General features: G+C 39.7%; 1 protein-coding gene across 6 annotated transcripts in view; it reads left to right on the top strand.

Annotated features, from left to right (window-relative positions):
• The window catches only part of COL16A1 (collagen type XVI alpha 1 chain), a 133,090-nt gene that overhangs the window by 28,109 nt on the left and 88,153 nt on the right, over positions 1-16,828 (top strand). For all 6 annotated transcript variants that reach the window (XM_075195178.1, XM_075195180.1, XM_075195177.1 and 3 more), the window contains exon 9: positions 12,620-12,664. In XM_075195178.1, the coding sequence (XP_075051279.1) occupies positions 12,620-12,664 (45 nt within the window). The remainder of the gene's footprint in view (positions 1-12,619; positions 12,665-16,828) is intronic.

The raw sequence follows: 16,828 nt of genomic DNA, 5'->3' as shown, positions 1-16,828 counted from the left end.
CTTGCCAATAGTTTTTTTTCTTTGTCTTTTTATCAAATTCATTATATATACATTCATCTCTGACCACGTTGTTTTATATATCTACATTATACAGATTACTGCAGCTCAAGCTTTTATTAAAATTATTTGACAATGTATAAGCCATTTTATTTCCCTGGGAATTATTGTGATAGTATACTTGGTACTAAAGGCTGGCTGTTTGTAGTTCTGCCATATGCAAGCAATGTTTTGAATTAAGAGGACCAAGAGCAACTAGTCATTTGCAGATGCACTTTTTTCTTTACTGCCCCTGTACTATGGAACAGGGCGGCACATGTAGTGTGAACTGTTTGAATTGTTTACAGTATAAAGCAGATGTGTTTCTGACCCGTGTGTTATGTTATATTGTCTTCTATAATATTGCCGTGATTCTTATGCCTTTGCTCTATTCTTACTTTTTTTTTTTAATGAATAGCCACGTGTGTGGAATTTACTGTGTGGGATTCACAGCAGTATTGGAAGCTTGAATAAATGTTTGTAGAAAAAATGAGCAGAGAGGATGGAGGGAAAATGAAAAAAAGGAGGGAAAGAGGAAGGGAGCTCACATAAAAGGGAATGATTCATGTGACTTCCAAAAAGTTTACTGCAAACCTCAGAAAGCATTAGTGGTGAGAGGGTTGGATGGGAATCTTCCGCTAGCTGCTCCAACTCTGTGCTGACTTCGCAGAATTTCTGTAACTTCACTGCTCAAGTAGACAGTTTAACAAACTGTCCAAGGGAAGGCAAAAGAATAAGTAGGGCAGGATGACTGAATAATTCCTGGCTGCACTGATTCGCTACAAACATAGCACAATAAAATGTCTCTGGCTCTGATGAACAGAACACAGGCAGACGCACTTATTCAAAGATTAGAAGCCAAGGCCAGTAATTTTGTAATTAAAGATTTGTGAGACATGTAGAAACTATTAGGGTTGGTTGTACACGTAGACAGCAAGTAACGGCATCATATTAAACATATGGTAAAACAGCCCAAATGATCACAATACTACACACAGCTGAGTCCAACACATAATACAACACACTTCTCTGTGCCCAATTGTGTATCAAGATGTCATGGCGTCCGGAGACAGTACGTGTTAACCCCCCCACCGTCCCTGTTGGTATAAAAGTATCTGGCCTCCCTCCCACCACCTAACCCTCCAAAGCATATATTAAACCAGAACTGCCAAACAGTTAAAAAAATAAATACATTTGCTTTATGGCATGAGTAAATAAAGTCCATCATGGAATGAAAAATGCATTTATATTATTTAGTATATATATATATATATATATATATATGTATATATTTATATATATATATACCTAGTTTCTGATAAGTTCATAACAGCTTTGTGTTGCTAAGCAACCATTCATGGTGTATCTTCTCTTGGTCCTGGTGCCGGTCCAAACAGAGTATTGAGACATTCCACTCAAGTTTCCTGCATTCAGGACAAATGTGGCTGTCCCTCCTAAATCAGTACAGTTGTGAGGAGAATAACAAGACAGGAATGGCACTTGTGTCTGAATGAAATACAGAGAAATGTTATTGTGCAGTTGGTATTACAACTGGGATAAAAAAAAAAAATAAACCTCCTACTGTCCCTGGAAAATAGAGAGAGCTGGCAACTAAGCAAATACATAAAGTAATAAATTAGTTACAAATAGGTCAGCACTATTTTATACTATGCACGTCTAGGACATGTAATCCTTCTGCAATGCCTTCATTCATATACTCAGTTGCAAACAACAACATATTTAGTAAAATACAGCAATAGTCAGCGATCAATTTGACATTGCATCATGTTTATTTTTGACTGTTGCAGAAAAACCTAAATAATAATAATAATGATTTCATTATCATGGAATTTACAGGAATTACATTTGGAAAGAGTGCAGGGCAATAAAAAGGTCTAAAATGCGCATGCACAGTAAAATAATGTGGAATTTGGAATGAAGAACAAGTTGCATAAGTAATAGTGATTGATAATCCTTTATTAAAAATAAATACACACCCAAACCATCTTTATTATACTCCTAAATCCTTAGGGATATTTTTGTCTTCCATCCTGAAGTGATCCAAGATTAATTTAATAGGTTAAAAAAAAACCTTTTAAATGATTCACAGGCTGCTCTAAGAGTTGCAAAGGAATGAATGAAAAAGGGAACCATCCGTGACGGGTTGGCTGCAGCTTGAGGAAACCACTGTGACAAATCGTTTATTGACACTTCATGGACTATGAATAAGTTGCATTGTGTTTTGACGCAGTGGGATCGGGCAGAGCTCCCCTGCTTTTCAGAACAGGGCTGATAATTCCTGGGAGGTGGCACATAGGCTGGGGCAGGAGCAAATTATGACTGGGGGAACCCACAATTTAGGTCTCCCCCTATAGGTTAACCGCACAGCCTGACAGGGGCTTGTGCTGATTAGCGCATTTGCAAAGGGCTGTTTTGCGTTTCACTACAGTATATGTAAGTGTACATTTTGTCCCAGTAAACTCCACATATGGAGATAATACATATGTCATATACAGTAATATTTGTATAATAATTCATTTAATACATAATTGGCTGAATGGTAGGCTGCAAATTTAGTTCACATGGAGCATTCTCAGAGCCAGGACCAGATGTACTTTTTGCCACCTACGAAGAATTATTTATGCCACCACCTGCTCCCATAAGTCGCGATCAATAGTACCATCCCTACCATATCTTGCTTATTTCAAATAAGTCAGCCTAAAAAACATAAGGAGAATTAGGCAGACATACCGAGATTAGATAAAATAATGTACATATATATATATATATATATATATATATATATATATATATAGTCTTTTATTTTTTAATTTTAATTATGTAGTAATTATGTAGTGTATGTAGTTATTTTAGGTCTTATCCAGTCCTATTATTTACAAACACCGCTCCATATAACACTTTACCGGCGTATTATCTCAGTGCTATGCTAGAGAGCAAAGAAATATCGCCCAGATGGAACATCTCAGGTTGACATCTACATGTTAATGTGAATTAAAAGTAGATTGTATACACTTGTCGCTTCACTTATCCATCAGATTAACATAATTTTGTTTTGCCCATTTGATCTTCCTCGTCTGTAAGAGTGGAATTTGGTTTTTATTTACTTGAAACTTGAAGTGATGTAGCTTTCTGCATTGAACCTATTAGTACACAGTTCTGTGCGTGCCTGCAAAATGTTACTGAAGCTTCTCATAAACAGCAGCTGGGGAAATCACTTATGGGAAAGCGTGACTAGTCCAGGTACAAGAAATATTTGAATACAATTTCCAGGGACACTTTGCTGTAGCACATGTGTATCTAAGCCTATCATGCCAAGATTCTGTGAAATAGCAGAAATAGTGGCAACCTTCACCCCTAACCCATCCTGTCACATGAACATCAAATATGGTCATAACATAATTTTACTATCTATAGCTCTCAACCGTTCCTAAGTTAAATATAATCCTCTATTTATTTTGAATAGAATATAATGTATACACAATGTACATGAGGCAGCTTTGGAGAAGGGTCACAAACGTTACAACAGGGGTGTTGCACGGCCCTAGAAAAAAATTCATTCCATGAAGCTCAAAAACAATATCTCAGGTCAATCTTAAAATTGGGTTTTAATTTCTTTATTTTTTATTTTTATTTTGACAAACTGTTGTTTGATGCTAACTCAGTATAATTGTAAGAAACAAAAATGTCATATTGTATTTTATTGAAATATGTAAATTTATAAAGTGTGCATAGTGGGTGCTACTACGACTTTGGTAGAGGGGCTGGGACCTTGATTTCTTTGGACCTTGCAATGCTACTTTGTTACACACTAACATCCTTTCCCATCTTTACCGTAAATAAAACTCCTCTCAAAATTGATTTTCTCCATTAAGAATCCCGTACAACCAAGTGTGTTGAGAGTCTCTTGAGAGTTTCTTGTTCCTAAGGCTAGGTACACACTGGAGGTTTTTCCTCCAATTATCGGGTCAATCCCCGATAAATGACTGCTTGGCCACATATCGCATTAGTGTGTATACTTACACGATGAATGACAGTTGTTCCAAAGTGTCGATTGTCGTTTCATTTGGTTGGTCGTACTGTTTAATAATCTCATTCCGCTCATTTGAGCCAGATTGTAGCCTCCTTTGCCCCCCCCCCCCCCCGCGGCACTGTCGTGGGTTGACATTGAATCCGCCTATCTTAAATTTCCCATTCTGTCCTGTATATGAGGTCTTTTAAAACAAACTAGATCTCCCCTCCCCGCCCAATGTCCTACCTTATTATTCTCAGCTGCGATATGGGAGACCTGCCGGCCCCATCTCAATATACCGGTGTCCTCTCTTACTGTTCTACCTCTTTGGGGTAACCCTGCCTTTCCTCCTGGGCTCTCCTCTGCCTTCTATAGTCCCTGTGTCACTGCGGGAGTTCGATTTGTCGGAGACCTATTATTTCAGGGGGCCTTTATCTCCTAGGATGATCTACGCTCTAAATATCCAAGTCTCCATCCTAAATGTTATGAGTATTTCCAGTTACGACACTTTCTGGGCTCTCTCCTCGGGAGGGCTCCTCTCCCCTCTCTTAAGTCTCCCTTTGAATCCCTATGTCTCCTCACCTTTGGGTAGGGGCACGATTTCCTTTATCTACAGCTTAATTCTCAATGAACTTTTACCTCCAGGTGATAGGCATGAGAGGGAGTGGGAGAGGGATCTGCCCCCCCACCCCAGAGGAGGATTATTGGGAAATCATAATGGATCAAGTTGCCGCCAGCTCTATTTCCACCTTGGTGAAGGAGAACCCATATAAAGTATACTATAGGTGGTACTACACACCTGACAAACTCACTAAAATGTTCCCCTCTAGTTCTCCATTATGTTGGCGGGGTTGTGGCCAGATGGGATCTTTCTTACATATTTGGTGGTCCTGCCCTAAAATATCCTCCTTTTGGGACCGAGTTAGGACCCTCCTCTCCTCCCTCCTTCCATGCCCTGTTCGGAAAGACCCATGGTCTTTTCTTCTCTGTTATCCTCTGATTGATGATGATAGACAGTCTGCAAAATTGGCCTCCCATGTTCTGGCTGCTGCGCGTTGTCTAGTAGCTAAATCTTGGAAACAGGTGGAACCCCCCACTATGGCGGCCCTGCGATCCTATATTTGTTTTATTGCCCAGATAGAACAGATTACATACCACCTACATGATAAGGATGATAAATTTCACCAGATTTGGGCTCCTTGGCTTTACCTATAACCCCATACCTTGTGTAACATCTCCTCCCTTCTAAGAAGAACTTCCTTTTTATTTATTTGTCTCTCTTCTTAAAAAGGGGAAGGGGAAGGATAGTGATGAGAAAATGTGAGGATAAAGGGAAATGTGTGCTATTTCTCTCTGTTTCTCGGTGACAACCAGTACCCCCCCCCCCCCCTACCCGACTATATTGTTATAAAATGTTATAGTATCCTGAATATTCTGGATAACAATTGTACACTTACCTGTCTGTTTAATGACAACCTGTTGTTGTCTTTGATAAATGCTACTCAAATACTTTCAGCACCAGTGACATATGCCCATGATCTGTATTGTTCCCCGTTTTTGTTTCTATTTCTGCAAATGTACTAATTGTTGATTGTTATCTGTACATCATTGCTATTTTTCAAAATGAATAGTTAAAAATAATCTCATTCCAATCACCTTCCAATCATGTAGTGTATATGAACTCACAATCTCCATAGAGTTTACAGTGTCATTGTCTTTTCAGCCGATGCTGGCAATGAACATGTCCTGGTGACTAAATGTAGAGACTGCTGTAGATGGAATAATTTGTTCGATCGTTCATTCGTTCGTTCGTTCGTTCTGAGACTGAATATTTTGTTTCAGAATCACAGAAGCTAACGAAATTGGTTATGATATGTGGATAGCTATGACAAGGCAGTTAATCAGTGTGATATGAATGAATGAATGAATGAATGAAAGCATATTGTGCTGTCATTTTCGAAATGACTATAGGACCAGATGAAGTGCACAGATCTGAAGGTAAATCGTCTTTAGTGTGTATGCATGAATCACCCGACTGGTAGGACCTTCAGTCGTAGATACAATCGTTGTAGATAACTGTAACAGATTCTGGATACTATATTACTAATCTTGATTAGCACTGGCTTACCTGAGGTGCGGAGTCTAACGATCTCCCCGGTGTTCACCAAGAACCGCCGCAAGGCGGGGTGGGCTTCGCTGCCAGGAGTCGCAGGTCGCAGTCCCCAGGTTCGCCTCAAGATGTAGTACAGCGGAGTGAAGCGGTGGTAGCGGAGTCAAACAAGCCGGTTCGGTACACAGGAATGGAGTCAGGCAGAATCAGAAGGCAACTCGGAGTCAACAAGCCAGGTTCGGTACACGGGTCACAAGAATAGGAGAATGGTCAGCAAGCCGGTTCGCTACACAGGGAACGGAGAGCCAGGGAAGTCAAACAGGCAGAGATCAGCACACAGGAAGACACTGGAAACTGGAAGACACTGCAATCCACGAAGAGCAGGAGCCAGGAACAGGTAAGTGTTGCTCTGACACTCAGCGAGTGTCAGAGTGAGGTTTTTATACTGAAGGGGATTCAAAATCCCCGCCTCTGGGTTGTGGTCATGTGACCACCTCCGGGTGCGGTCACATGGTCCTGAATGCGGAAGTGCGGCTGGATGGGATCAGGTAAGTCCGTGACAATAACAGATTGATTGGAAAATTCTTCAGTGTCTACCTAGCCTAAAGCTGGGTACACACTACAGAAATTTCAACCAACTTTTTATGCCGAGCGACTTTACATGCGATCGATGGTCTGATCGCTCGGTCCATGGACTGCATACACACTAGCCTTGTTTAGGACGATAAAGGGAAGAGCGGACGTCCCTTTAGCGACTTTTTACAGCCATGTTGTCGTGAGCAATGACTGTAATTTCGTACTCACTGTTGTGGATCGGTCGGAAGTTTATACACACTACACAACGGAAACGGGATTGGAACGAAAATATTAAACGGTACGACCAACCAAATGAGGTGACAATCGTCCATTTGGGCAGATTTTCGACCATCGTGTCACTACACACACTAACCCGACTTTTGAACGAGCGGTCGTATGTCGGCTGATTGAGCCGACTATTGGACGAAAACCGTGTAGTGTGTACCCAGCTTTACTTTGCAGGTATCACTTGGGAATAAGCAGAGCTCAGGAGTGTGAGCCCTGCAAGGCTAATTAAAGCCAAATAGTTGTTATCATAGATTGTATCATGAAAGAGTCACCCTGATTACAACTAACATTTGAACCTTATCCAAAAGCCCCACAACGCCAGCACTTGTGGTGCTCAGTAAAATGGCTTATTCCAGTGGTTCTCAAACTTTGCAGTTCGCGGCACCCTTAGAGTCTCCATAATTTTTTCAAGGCACCCCTTCAAAATAATTACAGAGCAGTCCCGTTTTATAAGTAGTTGGGGCAAAAAAATGTAATAAGTATTTATGTCAGGACAGAAATACTTATTCAGTTGTATGTAAAAATAATACACATAAATTCAAGGGAAAAGAATATTATTATATATTTTTTTCAATTATATTTCTGTCAAAGAATAATTTACAGCTAACTCACACTGTGTCCTCCTTCATCTCCACACACTATGTGTCCTCATTCATCTCCACACACTCTGTGCCCTCCTTCATATCTACACACTCTGTGCCCTCTGCATCCACACACTCTGTGCCCCCTGCATCCACACACTATGTGCCCCTTTCATCCACACACTCTGTGCCCCCTTCATCCACACACTCTGTGCCCCTGCATCCACATACTCCGTGCCCCTGCATCCTCACACTCTGTGGCCCCTGCATCCACTCACTCTGCCCCCTCTGCATCCACTCACTCTGCCCCCTCTGCATCCTTGCTCTGCCCCCTCTCCTTCCTCGCTCTGCCCCCTCTGCACTCTCACTCTGCCCCCTCTCCATCCTCGCTCTGCATCCTCGCTCTGCACCCTCTCTCTGCCCCCTCTGCATCCTTGCTCTGACCCCTATGCATCCTCCCTCTGCCCCCTCTTCATCCTCGCTCTGCCCCCTCCTTCACTCATTTGCCCCTCCATTGCTGTTTCCTATCACCATTCCCCTCCATTTCTTTACTTACCATACTTGACCTTCTTTCTTATATTTCTTCTGTCTTTTCTTCTGTCTTACCAATTCGGCGGTTCCTGGGACTCAGCATCCTCTCTACTGCTGCTTGTCACTGAATGTCAGGGGTGATGACGTCACACCCCTCATTCAGTGAGAAGCGACGAGGGAGGAGGTCCCGGGTGCCGCTGGATGGTAAGTTTTTTTTTCTCCTCCTGGCCACGGCACCCCTGTAACAGCGCCTGGGAGCCGCGGCGCACACTTTGGAAACTTAGTGCATATTCTGTTTCTGTTCAAGATGTGAATTCAAAGTAATGAGTCCTGGGGGTTAGTGTACTATGTAGGTATAAAGCTTCCTTTCAGTGTTGTTCCTCTTTAAATCTAAATTTAGAACAGTATATAGAGCCAATATTGTATTCTATAATGAAAACATACCTAATAGTTTGAATAATTCACCATTATAAAGGAATTGTGATGTACGATAGCAATCCTTTCTGCAGAGAATATGAAACCACAAAAATGCACTGATGTCAGAGACTCAAGATAAATTCCAAATCAGTGGGATAAAAGTCCATTAATTTCCATTACTAGCCAAACAAGCTAGTTAAAGAATATTGTGACATTTGGAATGTGTATTCCAAATGATCCTGTCTTTTTCCATGTCCCTTGAACACCCCAAAAGTTTTTATTGTTTTTTTTTTACCAACATTAATAGAGATATATAAGTATTTAATTAAGTGGTTAATTAATTTGTTAACACTTTGATTTTGCTCAATATTGGATGCTTAGTGCTATTTCATTATTATAATGCAGTGGACACTTTCAATATTCAGCATAATCAGACATTGTTATGAATGAATGGATTAATTAATCCATTAATTAATTAATCCACTCAGTTAAATACTCTTCAATCTCTATTTATGAAAGCTTTAAGAGTATTGCTCCTTGCTGCAGACAATAAGGGCCTAATTCATTAGGGAAAGGAAAGCAGAAAAAAGAGTAACTTTCCACCTTGGCAAAAAACATGTTTCATTGGAGGGGGTGGTAAATTCAAAATGTGGGGACAGATTTATAGTGGGGTAGGGTGTGTTCTAGATCAACTTTAAATGTGCTGCATGAAAAAGCAGCCATCATTTATCTTATTTGCAAAATAATTAACTAATTTTGCACTGTAACATGGCTTGTCCAGGAGACTATTTATACTGTTTTGCCTTAATTTCCTTAATGAATCAGGCCCTAAGAGTTTAACTTTAAGTAGACTCCTTCAGGATGTTGGGCCTACAGCTAGAAAAGGTTGGTTTTCACAGACTCTTGTTACCAGAATATTGAGTTCTGTTCATAACATAATGACAACATATTCTCTATATAGTGCTGCATATTTTGAATGGCATTATATAAATAAACAGTACTAACATTGAAAAAAAGTGTGCACTTAAACTAACTTGTACAGTATAAACTGATCTTGTTTATTGCCAGTATTACCTGACCACTTATGTGAAAAGAAAAATATTTAACTCTACTGGGAATCCCAGGCACATAGAAACACTAAGAAAACAGGTAAAACTGGCACCCAACAAGAAAACATTGGGCATTTAAAATTCAATTGACAACTGTAGAAGGGTTTCCAAATGTCAAATTATTCAATGACTAGCCTATTTGGCTAGTACCAGAAAAATCCATAGAGCTTTTCCCATTCATTTCAGTGTGCCCAACAATTTCAACAGTGGGAAACATCATTGATATGAGTGGGTACATTGAAAGGAATGGGAAAAGCATTGATTTTTAAATCAACGGAAATCACAAAACAATTGCTGCTTTATGGATTAAAATATTGGGATAAAGATTTCCAAGGATTTTGACTGATTTAATATAAGTTGTACAAATTAGCTTTAGTTCCTCCTCCCATCTCATATATATCAGGACTCCAACTCAAATGAAACTATTCTGTAAGTCACATGCTACATGTAGATAGAAAGGAGTGTTCATTACAGTAACTTGGATCTAAAATCTTTGGAGTGGAAATTCCAGAAACAAGAAAAGTCTGAGGTTTATTTATTAGTCGGAGAGCAGAAAAATGTATATTTAACTCTGCAGAACAAATCCCATTAATGCTTCATTTGTCAATACATCACATTTTCCATTGCAATGCACAGCCAAAAAGTACGGGAAAAGAGACAGGAATTGAAGCAAGGTGGGAGAGAGTTTTATACAGTCAGAAGAAGGGAGGGAAAGGGTCCAGCTTCCGTGCTTGCATAATGCATCCAAGAAAGAAGAAAGGACATTTTGTTTTTTGTGTGTGGGCACAAATCATTCCCATTCAGAGCTGGATTATAACAAAGAAATGAAAAATACTTTAATGTGTGAGCTCACTCAGGAAAATTCAAATTATCATATCATGCCCAGAATTGTTGCCATCCCATACAGGGCCCGATTTACAATGTTCAACGTAATATTGTGGTTTTCTTTTTTTCTTCTACACACACAAAAATGCATTTACATTCCTGTGGCTCTATTTTGGTTGCACGTATCTTAACTACAACTACAGCTTTAAATATAATGTGTAGATACAAAGTGCAGATGTCATCATCATCTCACAAATTTGCACCAGGCCAACGAGAGGAACAAAGATAAGTCACAATTGGACTTCATGTGTAAGGGGAGTGGTTGTCTTGTATGTCCATGACATCACTGTACTGAATTATGAGTGAATACAAGTGGACACAAATAGAATATACTCTCTGCTCAAAATACAGGTGCAAATTTTGTGCCTGCACAGTGCGACAAGTTTTACATTTATTTTTCAGGCTGCAAATGGACTTACGTCCATCTCTAATGAGCTTATTTATCAAAATCAGGCAATAAGGATGGTTTTCTAGTGCCACTTATCGCAGCCTTGATTTATTAATAATATATTGCAATGGCATTTGACTGATACTAACTGCCTGTCTCTTCTGACCAAGAGCAATAAGGCTTATCTTACCACACCGACGGGCCAATCTCCAGGGATATGTAAATGTGTGACCCAGTGGTTTCTTGCATGCACAGATAAACTGAAGGCTCAGGTCCACATGTATTAAAAATGTTTCAAAATATTGCTAAACAAATGAATCTTTACTCCGGCGTGAATTGCCCTTTGATGGTAGAGAGAAAACATAAAACATCCATTTACCCTGAGATAGGGCTGTTATCTGTTTAATAAATAGGCCTTCAAATCGGACCCACAGACTGCAGAAACCCAACACAAACTGATTTTACCTATTAAAAATAACAAGGTGCATTTAAATATTGTGGCTCGTCCCAAAGGACATAATATGATATTTATGTTATTATTATTATTATTATTAATTTTTATTTATAAGGCGCCACTAGGTATCCGTAGCGCCGTACAGGGACAGACAGAAACACGATACAGGGTGAGACAGCACGGTACAGTTAACAAAAAAGCACAGTAACTCGGAAGCTCAATGCACAGCTAGATGAGAGGTGAGAGCCCCCAGCGGGGTAGCTAGAGGGGTAGAAGGGCAGGAGGACCTCACAGAGGAGACAAGGAGCTGGAGAGCAGAGTTAAGGTGGTGGAGAACAGGAGGAGAGGAGGCCCTGCTCGAAGGAGCGTACAATCTAAGGGGAGGGCAGGACGGACCAAGACGCAAGGGTTGGAGGAGGAAAGGGGGAGAACGGAGGCAGAGACGGAGAGAGGGGGAGAGGAGAATGACGAGGAGGGAGGTAGGAAGAGGGCAGGATAGGGAGGGCGGTAGGCGGGAAGCTGGAAGGGGGTCAGTTAGGTGGGTGACTGGAAGGCTTTAAGGAAGAGGTGGGTTTTTAAGGCCCGTTTGAAGCTGGACAAGTTGGGGGATGTTCTGATGGAGCGGGGGAGCTGGTTCCAGTGGAGGGGGGCAGCGAAGGAGAAGTCTTGCATGCGAGCATGGGAGGAGGTAACCAGGGGGGAAGAGAGGCGACGGTCATTAGCCGAACCCAGAGGGCGGGATGGAGCGTGGATGGAAATGAGGTTGGAGATATAGGGAGCAGTGTAGTTGGAGAGGGCCTTGAAAGTAAGTGTGAGGAGCTTGAACATGATTCTGTAGAAGAAGGGGAGCCAGTGAAGGGACTGGTATAGGGGGGAGACAGAAGAGGAGCGGCGAGAAAGGAAAATGAGCTGTACCACTAGCACAGTGTCTGTAATCATCAACTGCTTAGAGCCAGGAACTAACACAGTGCCCATATCCGTGACTATGTATCTTAACCAACAGCTACAATTGTTATACTGCGACCTTATGTTTCAAGTTTACCCACACCTCTTAGGATATAAGCTTGTTTGGGTGGGGATACTTTTACCTCCTGTTTCATGTCATTGTATGTCATTTATTTGTATTGTGATTCATTTAATGTAAAGCACTGCATAATGTTGGAGACTTATAAAAGGATAATAATAAATTATATATTTTCTGTTTCCATGTCTAGGGAGAGAAAGTGTCTTCTGGAATGTCTGTAGACCTACCGCCAGAGGTGAGTGAGACACTTCAAAAGGAAAAAAAATATCTTTCCTTATCTGGTTCCGTAATTGTGGGTAGATTCCAATAACCAAAAGGCTAAAACATTTAATTTAACTCTGCACTAACTAAATACTGTTTGGTGGGGCCAAAATTTATTGAGAAAATTAAATAGTAGATTTGGCAGCATAACAAAAATTCTCATCGGGAAAGTTCATTAAATTAAATACACACAATAATAAAGTTTGGATAATTAAAAATTCTGGGCCTGATGCAGAGCTAAACATACGCCCGTTTGCATAGCGTAACTAGCGTATTTCACTCTGGGCATGTCCATAAAGAAACCATGCATGTACACGAAGGGCATGTTCATGGAATTTCACGATGATGCCGACGTGCTTTTTACAGACATATTATTTTCACCACATATACACCTATGAAGATGACGATCGCCAGCACTAGCAAAATGTTTCTGTTTGGCTGATTGCTAAATCACCTCTAAAGCTGCTAGGTGCTTTCTTCATTGATTGTTCATATATTATAAGATCTTGTGTGTGTATTTCTCTAGAAATATCTTTGTTACTTTCATGCATAGATAAAAGAAAGGTTATATTTGCTTAATAGCAAATGCATTTTTCCTATGAAAATATTTTTTTACAGTTTTATTGTGCTTGAGATCTGGTTCTGTGTATGCATATATGGGTGAAAGTACGTCTGCCATAAAATTGGCACATAGGCTACAGATGCAGAGCTAGATGCATCTTGAAATGCTATGCTAGTTTTGCATGTGCGCTTTTGGCCCATATATTACACCCAAATTGCTTTCAACTCTATATAAGGCTCTAGGAATGCAATTCATTTAGTGTAGTTGAAATGTAATATTCAAGACTATAACCAGGACCAACCACCATAATTATGGGCACCCTGAAAATGTTTAATCTTTGACCCACCTCTGCTTTCATTCCATTAATAAACAGTTCAGTATCAAGGCACTGCCTTTGAGATCTGTAGCTTGATGTAATGTCTGCAAGTTGTCAGCCATTGTTGGTCAGAATTATATTTTGTAGGGGCCTCACAAGTGACCCTTGGTCCCATAAGGGGCCGCACATTACATTTTAAGAGAAACATAATATTACAGTATGGGGGGATCAGAACACCAGCATGAAGTGGTCAGGCCAAGCAGTATATTAACCTATTGCTAAATAGAAAGCTGGTAAGAAGTCACTATCCAAATAAAAAATGCTTTTTATGCAACTATTTTGGCCTAGAAACATAGAATTTAACGGTAGATAAGAACCTCTTGGCCCATCTAGTCTGCAAAATGTTTAACCTACGATAACCTCAAACCCCTTTTGATTCTTTAGTCTTTCTAAGGATATCCTTATGTCTATCCCAAGCATGTTTAAATTGCTCTACTGTATTAGTCTCTACCACCTCAGATGGGAGGCTATTCCACTTATCCACAACCCTTTCTGTGAAGTCATTTGTCCCTCCAGTTTCGGTGCATGTCCTCGTGTTCTAATATTTATCTCCCTTTGTAGAATGTTTCTTTCCGGTATCTTGTTAAAACCCTTGATATATTTGAAAGTTTTTTACTATGTCCCCCTTTTTCCTGCTGTGCTCCAAACTATACATATTAAGATCTCTTTGTCTTTCTGGGTAAGTGGTGTAATGTAGGACACGCACCATTTTAGTTGCCCTTCTTTGTACAGTCTCTAATGTATTTATATGCTTCTGGAGATATTGCCTCCAAAACTGAACACAGTATTCTAGATGAGGCCGTACCAATGACCTATACAGTGGCATTATTACTTCTTTCTCTCTGCTACTGATTTCCTCTTCCTATGGAACCAAGCATCTAACTTGCCTTTCTCATTACTTTATTACATTGCTTACCTGTCTTTAAGTCATCTGAAATAGTGACTCCTAGATCCCTTTCCTCCTCAGTAGTTTCCATTATAGTGTCATTAGTACTAAATTTAAACTTTGGGTTTTTGAGACCCAAGTGCAGGATTTTGCATTTTTGGCATTAAACTCTAGTTGCCACACTCTTGACCATTCCTCTAGTCTACCTAGATCATTTGCTTTACCCCTCCTGGTGTGTCTACTCTGTTGCATATCTTTGTGTCATTAGCAAAAAGGCATACTTTCCCTTCAGTGCCAATAAAGATATTAAAAATCACTGGTCCAAGTATAGATCCTTGGAGTACTCCACTGTACCTTTCCATCTTGTTACTAGAACTCTCTGTTTTCTATCCTGCAATCAAGATCTTCTTTATTCAACCATCTTCGAATCCAATCCTAAGCTTTGGAGCTTGTTTCACAGTCTACGATGTGTGACAGTGTCAAAAGCCTTACTAAAATCTACATTTACACCCCCCCTCCCCCCTCCATTTTATCTATTACTTTATCTATTACTTTAGTCACCCAGTCAATCATGATCTCCCCCCAGTAAGGACATGCTGTTTGGGATCCTGTAAGTTACTGGATTTGAGTAACTTTGGGCATGTTGCCCAAGCCTGATATCTATAAAGAATAATAACAATAATGCTGCTTTATAGATGTACAAAATGCAACTCATCTGCTACAATGCACTTAGCTGCCAGCTGCACCATGTTGCCAACCGCTTTCTTAACTCTAAATCCTGATTCCCTATCTATGTCTAAGGAAATACTTGGGTTGTGTATAGTAGGCAGACACGTTTATTATAATTGAATGAATTAAGTTCTGGCAAATAGCACTGGAAGTAAGCTATCAGCATCCCAGAGGCGTATCCAGAGGCTCTATTGTCATTCTAGGCTGGGAATTTTTGGTTTATAGTTTCCAGGCTTCGTGCTGCTAGTTTACAAGTGTACAAAATTCCCATTACACTTTTCCAGATATCCAAGTAAATGATGTTCTATGCTACTATAGCAACAAGTGTATGTGCGTTTTGCTCACATGTAACAGACACTCCTATTGGTAAGCCTCAAGATCACCCTAAAGTAGGTAATTGCGTATTGGTTCATTTAGAGCACAGATACAATTTCTAGATAACTGAGTTGTTTTGGCTTTCTACTTTTGCAAAGTATATTCACATAGGCTAAATCATTTCTATAGGGCCTGTAGGGATTTGTAGTAAGACCTCCTAGACCGAGTACAGTACAATTCTCATTTTCTATGTTTCTAATGTTTTTATTTTGTTATTAAAATAATAATAATATAAACATTTATTTAAGCATTTATTTAAACACATTAATATTTAATATCAGATGTCACAGCAAAAAATGTGCATTATCTCTTCTGCTACTGCACCTAGATTTTCGCCTTTTTTATCATGCACCATGGGCAAAACATTTGCCAATTTGTTTTGATCAATTTCTGCACCCATTGATTCTTGCAGTTTGTGACATTAATGTGCATAAAGATTGAAACGTGAAAAAGTCAAGTAATAGTACTCCATTCTATATAAAGTTCGACATGGGCTGGTATACAGTGGTAGCCATATCGCCACTTCTACAGCCTTCACTGTAAAACGATCAAATTCCATTCAATAACATTTTCCATACACCCACCTCTACATTTCCACTTCCACCACTGTATTAATTCAACGTAAGCGATATAGGTGATAAAGTCAAGGCATTCTGCCTGATAGAAAAAAAAGCTTGACACCAGCAGGAAAAACTTAACTAATTAGACACAGAGGGTAGGGACTAATCAAAAATAAACAAATATATAAAATGTATTTAAAAAAATTAGATCAAAGCAACGGTCATTAAAGAGGTTGCCACAAACCCCACACTCAGAAAACAATAGAAAACCTAAAAGCTATAACTATGTGTAGTCAATCAAAGCATTTGAGAAGCTCTGATGAAACGCGTCAGGAGAGTACATAGAAGCGATGAGAAAACTATAATTTTTATTAAAAAGGAATCTGATTGACTACACATAGCTGTAGCTAAGCCGGATTCTGTAGTTCTGTGATGGGAGTGTGTTCCTTTGTTTCACTGAAGTTTGAAAAAAAATATATGATGATATTTTATTTGTTATTAATAAATAATGGTTTATTTTATATACTATTTGCAGCTTGTGCTCATTGGTTTATGTTTTGCCATTTGTGTTTGATAAATTTATTTTTATAGTAGATCTAGAGCACTGCTATCAGCTTTTTGGTTTTCCATTGGCACCAGCAGGCAAAGTG

The sequence above is a fragment of the Mixophyes fleayi genome, chromosome 2, assembly GCF_038048845.1.
Source record: "Mixophyes fleayi isolate aMixFle1 chromosome 2, aMixFle1.hap1, whole genome shotgun sequence".
Lineage (NCBI taxonomy): Eukaryota > Metazoa > Chordata > Amphibia > Anura > Limnodynastidae > Mixophyes > Mixophyes fleayi.
Note: the sequence above shows the minus strand (reverse complement) of the source record. Positions and strands in the feature narration are given on the sequence as shown.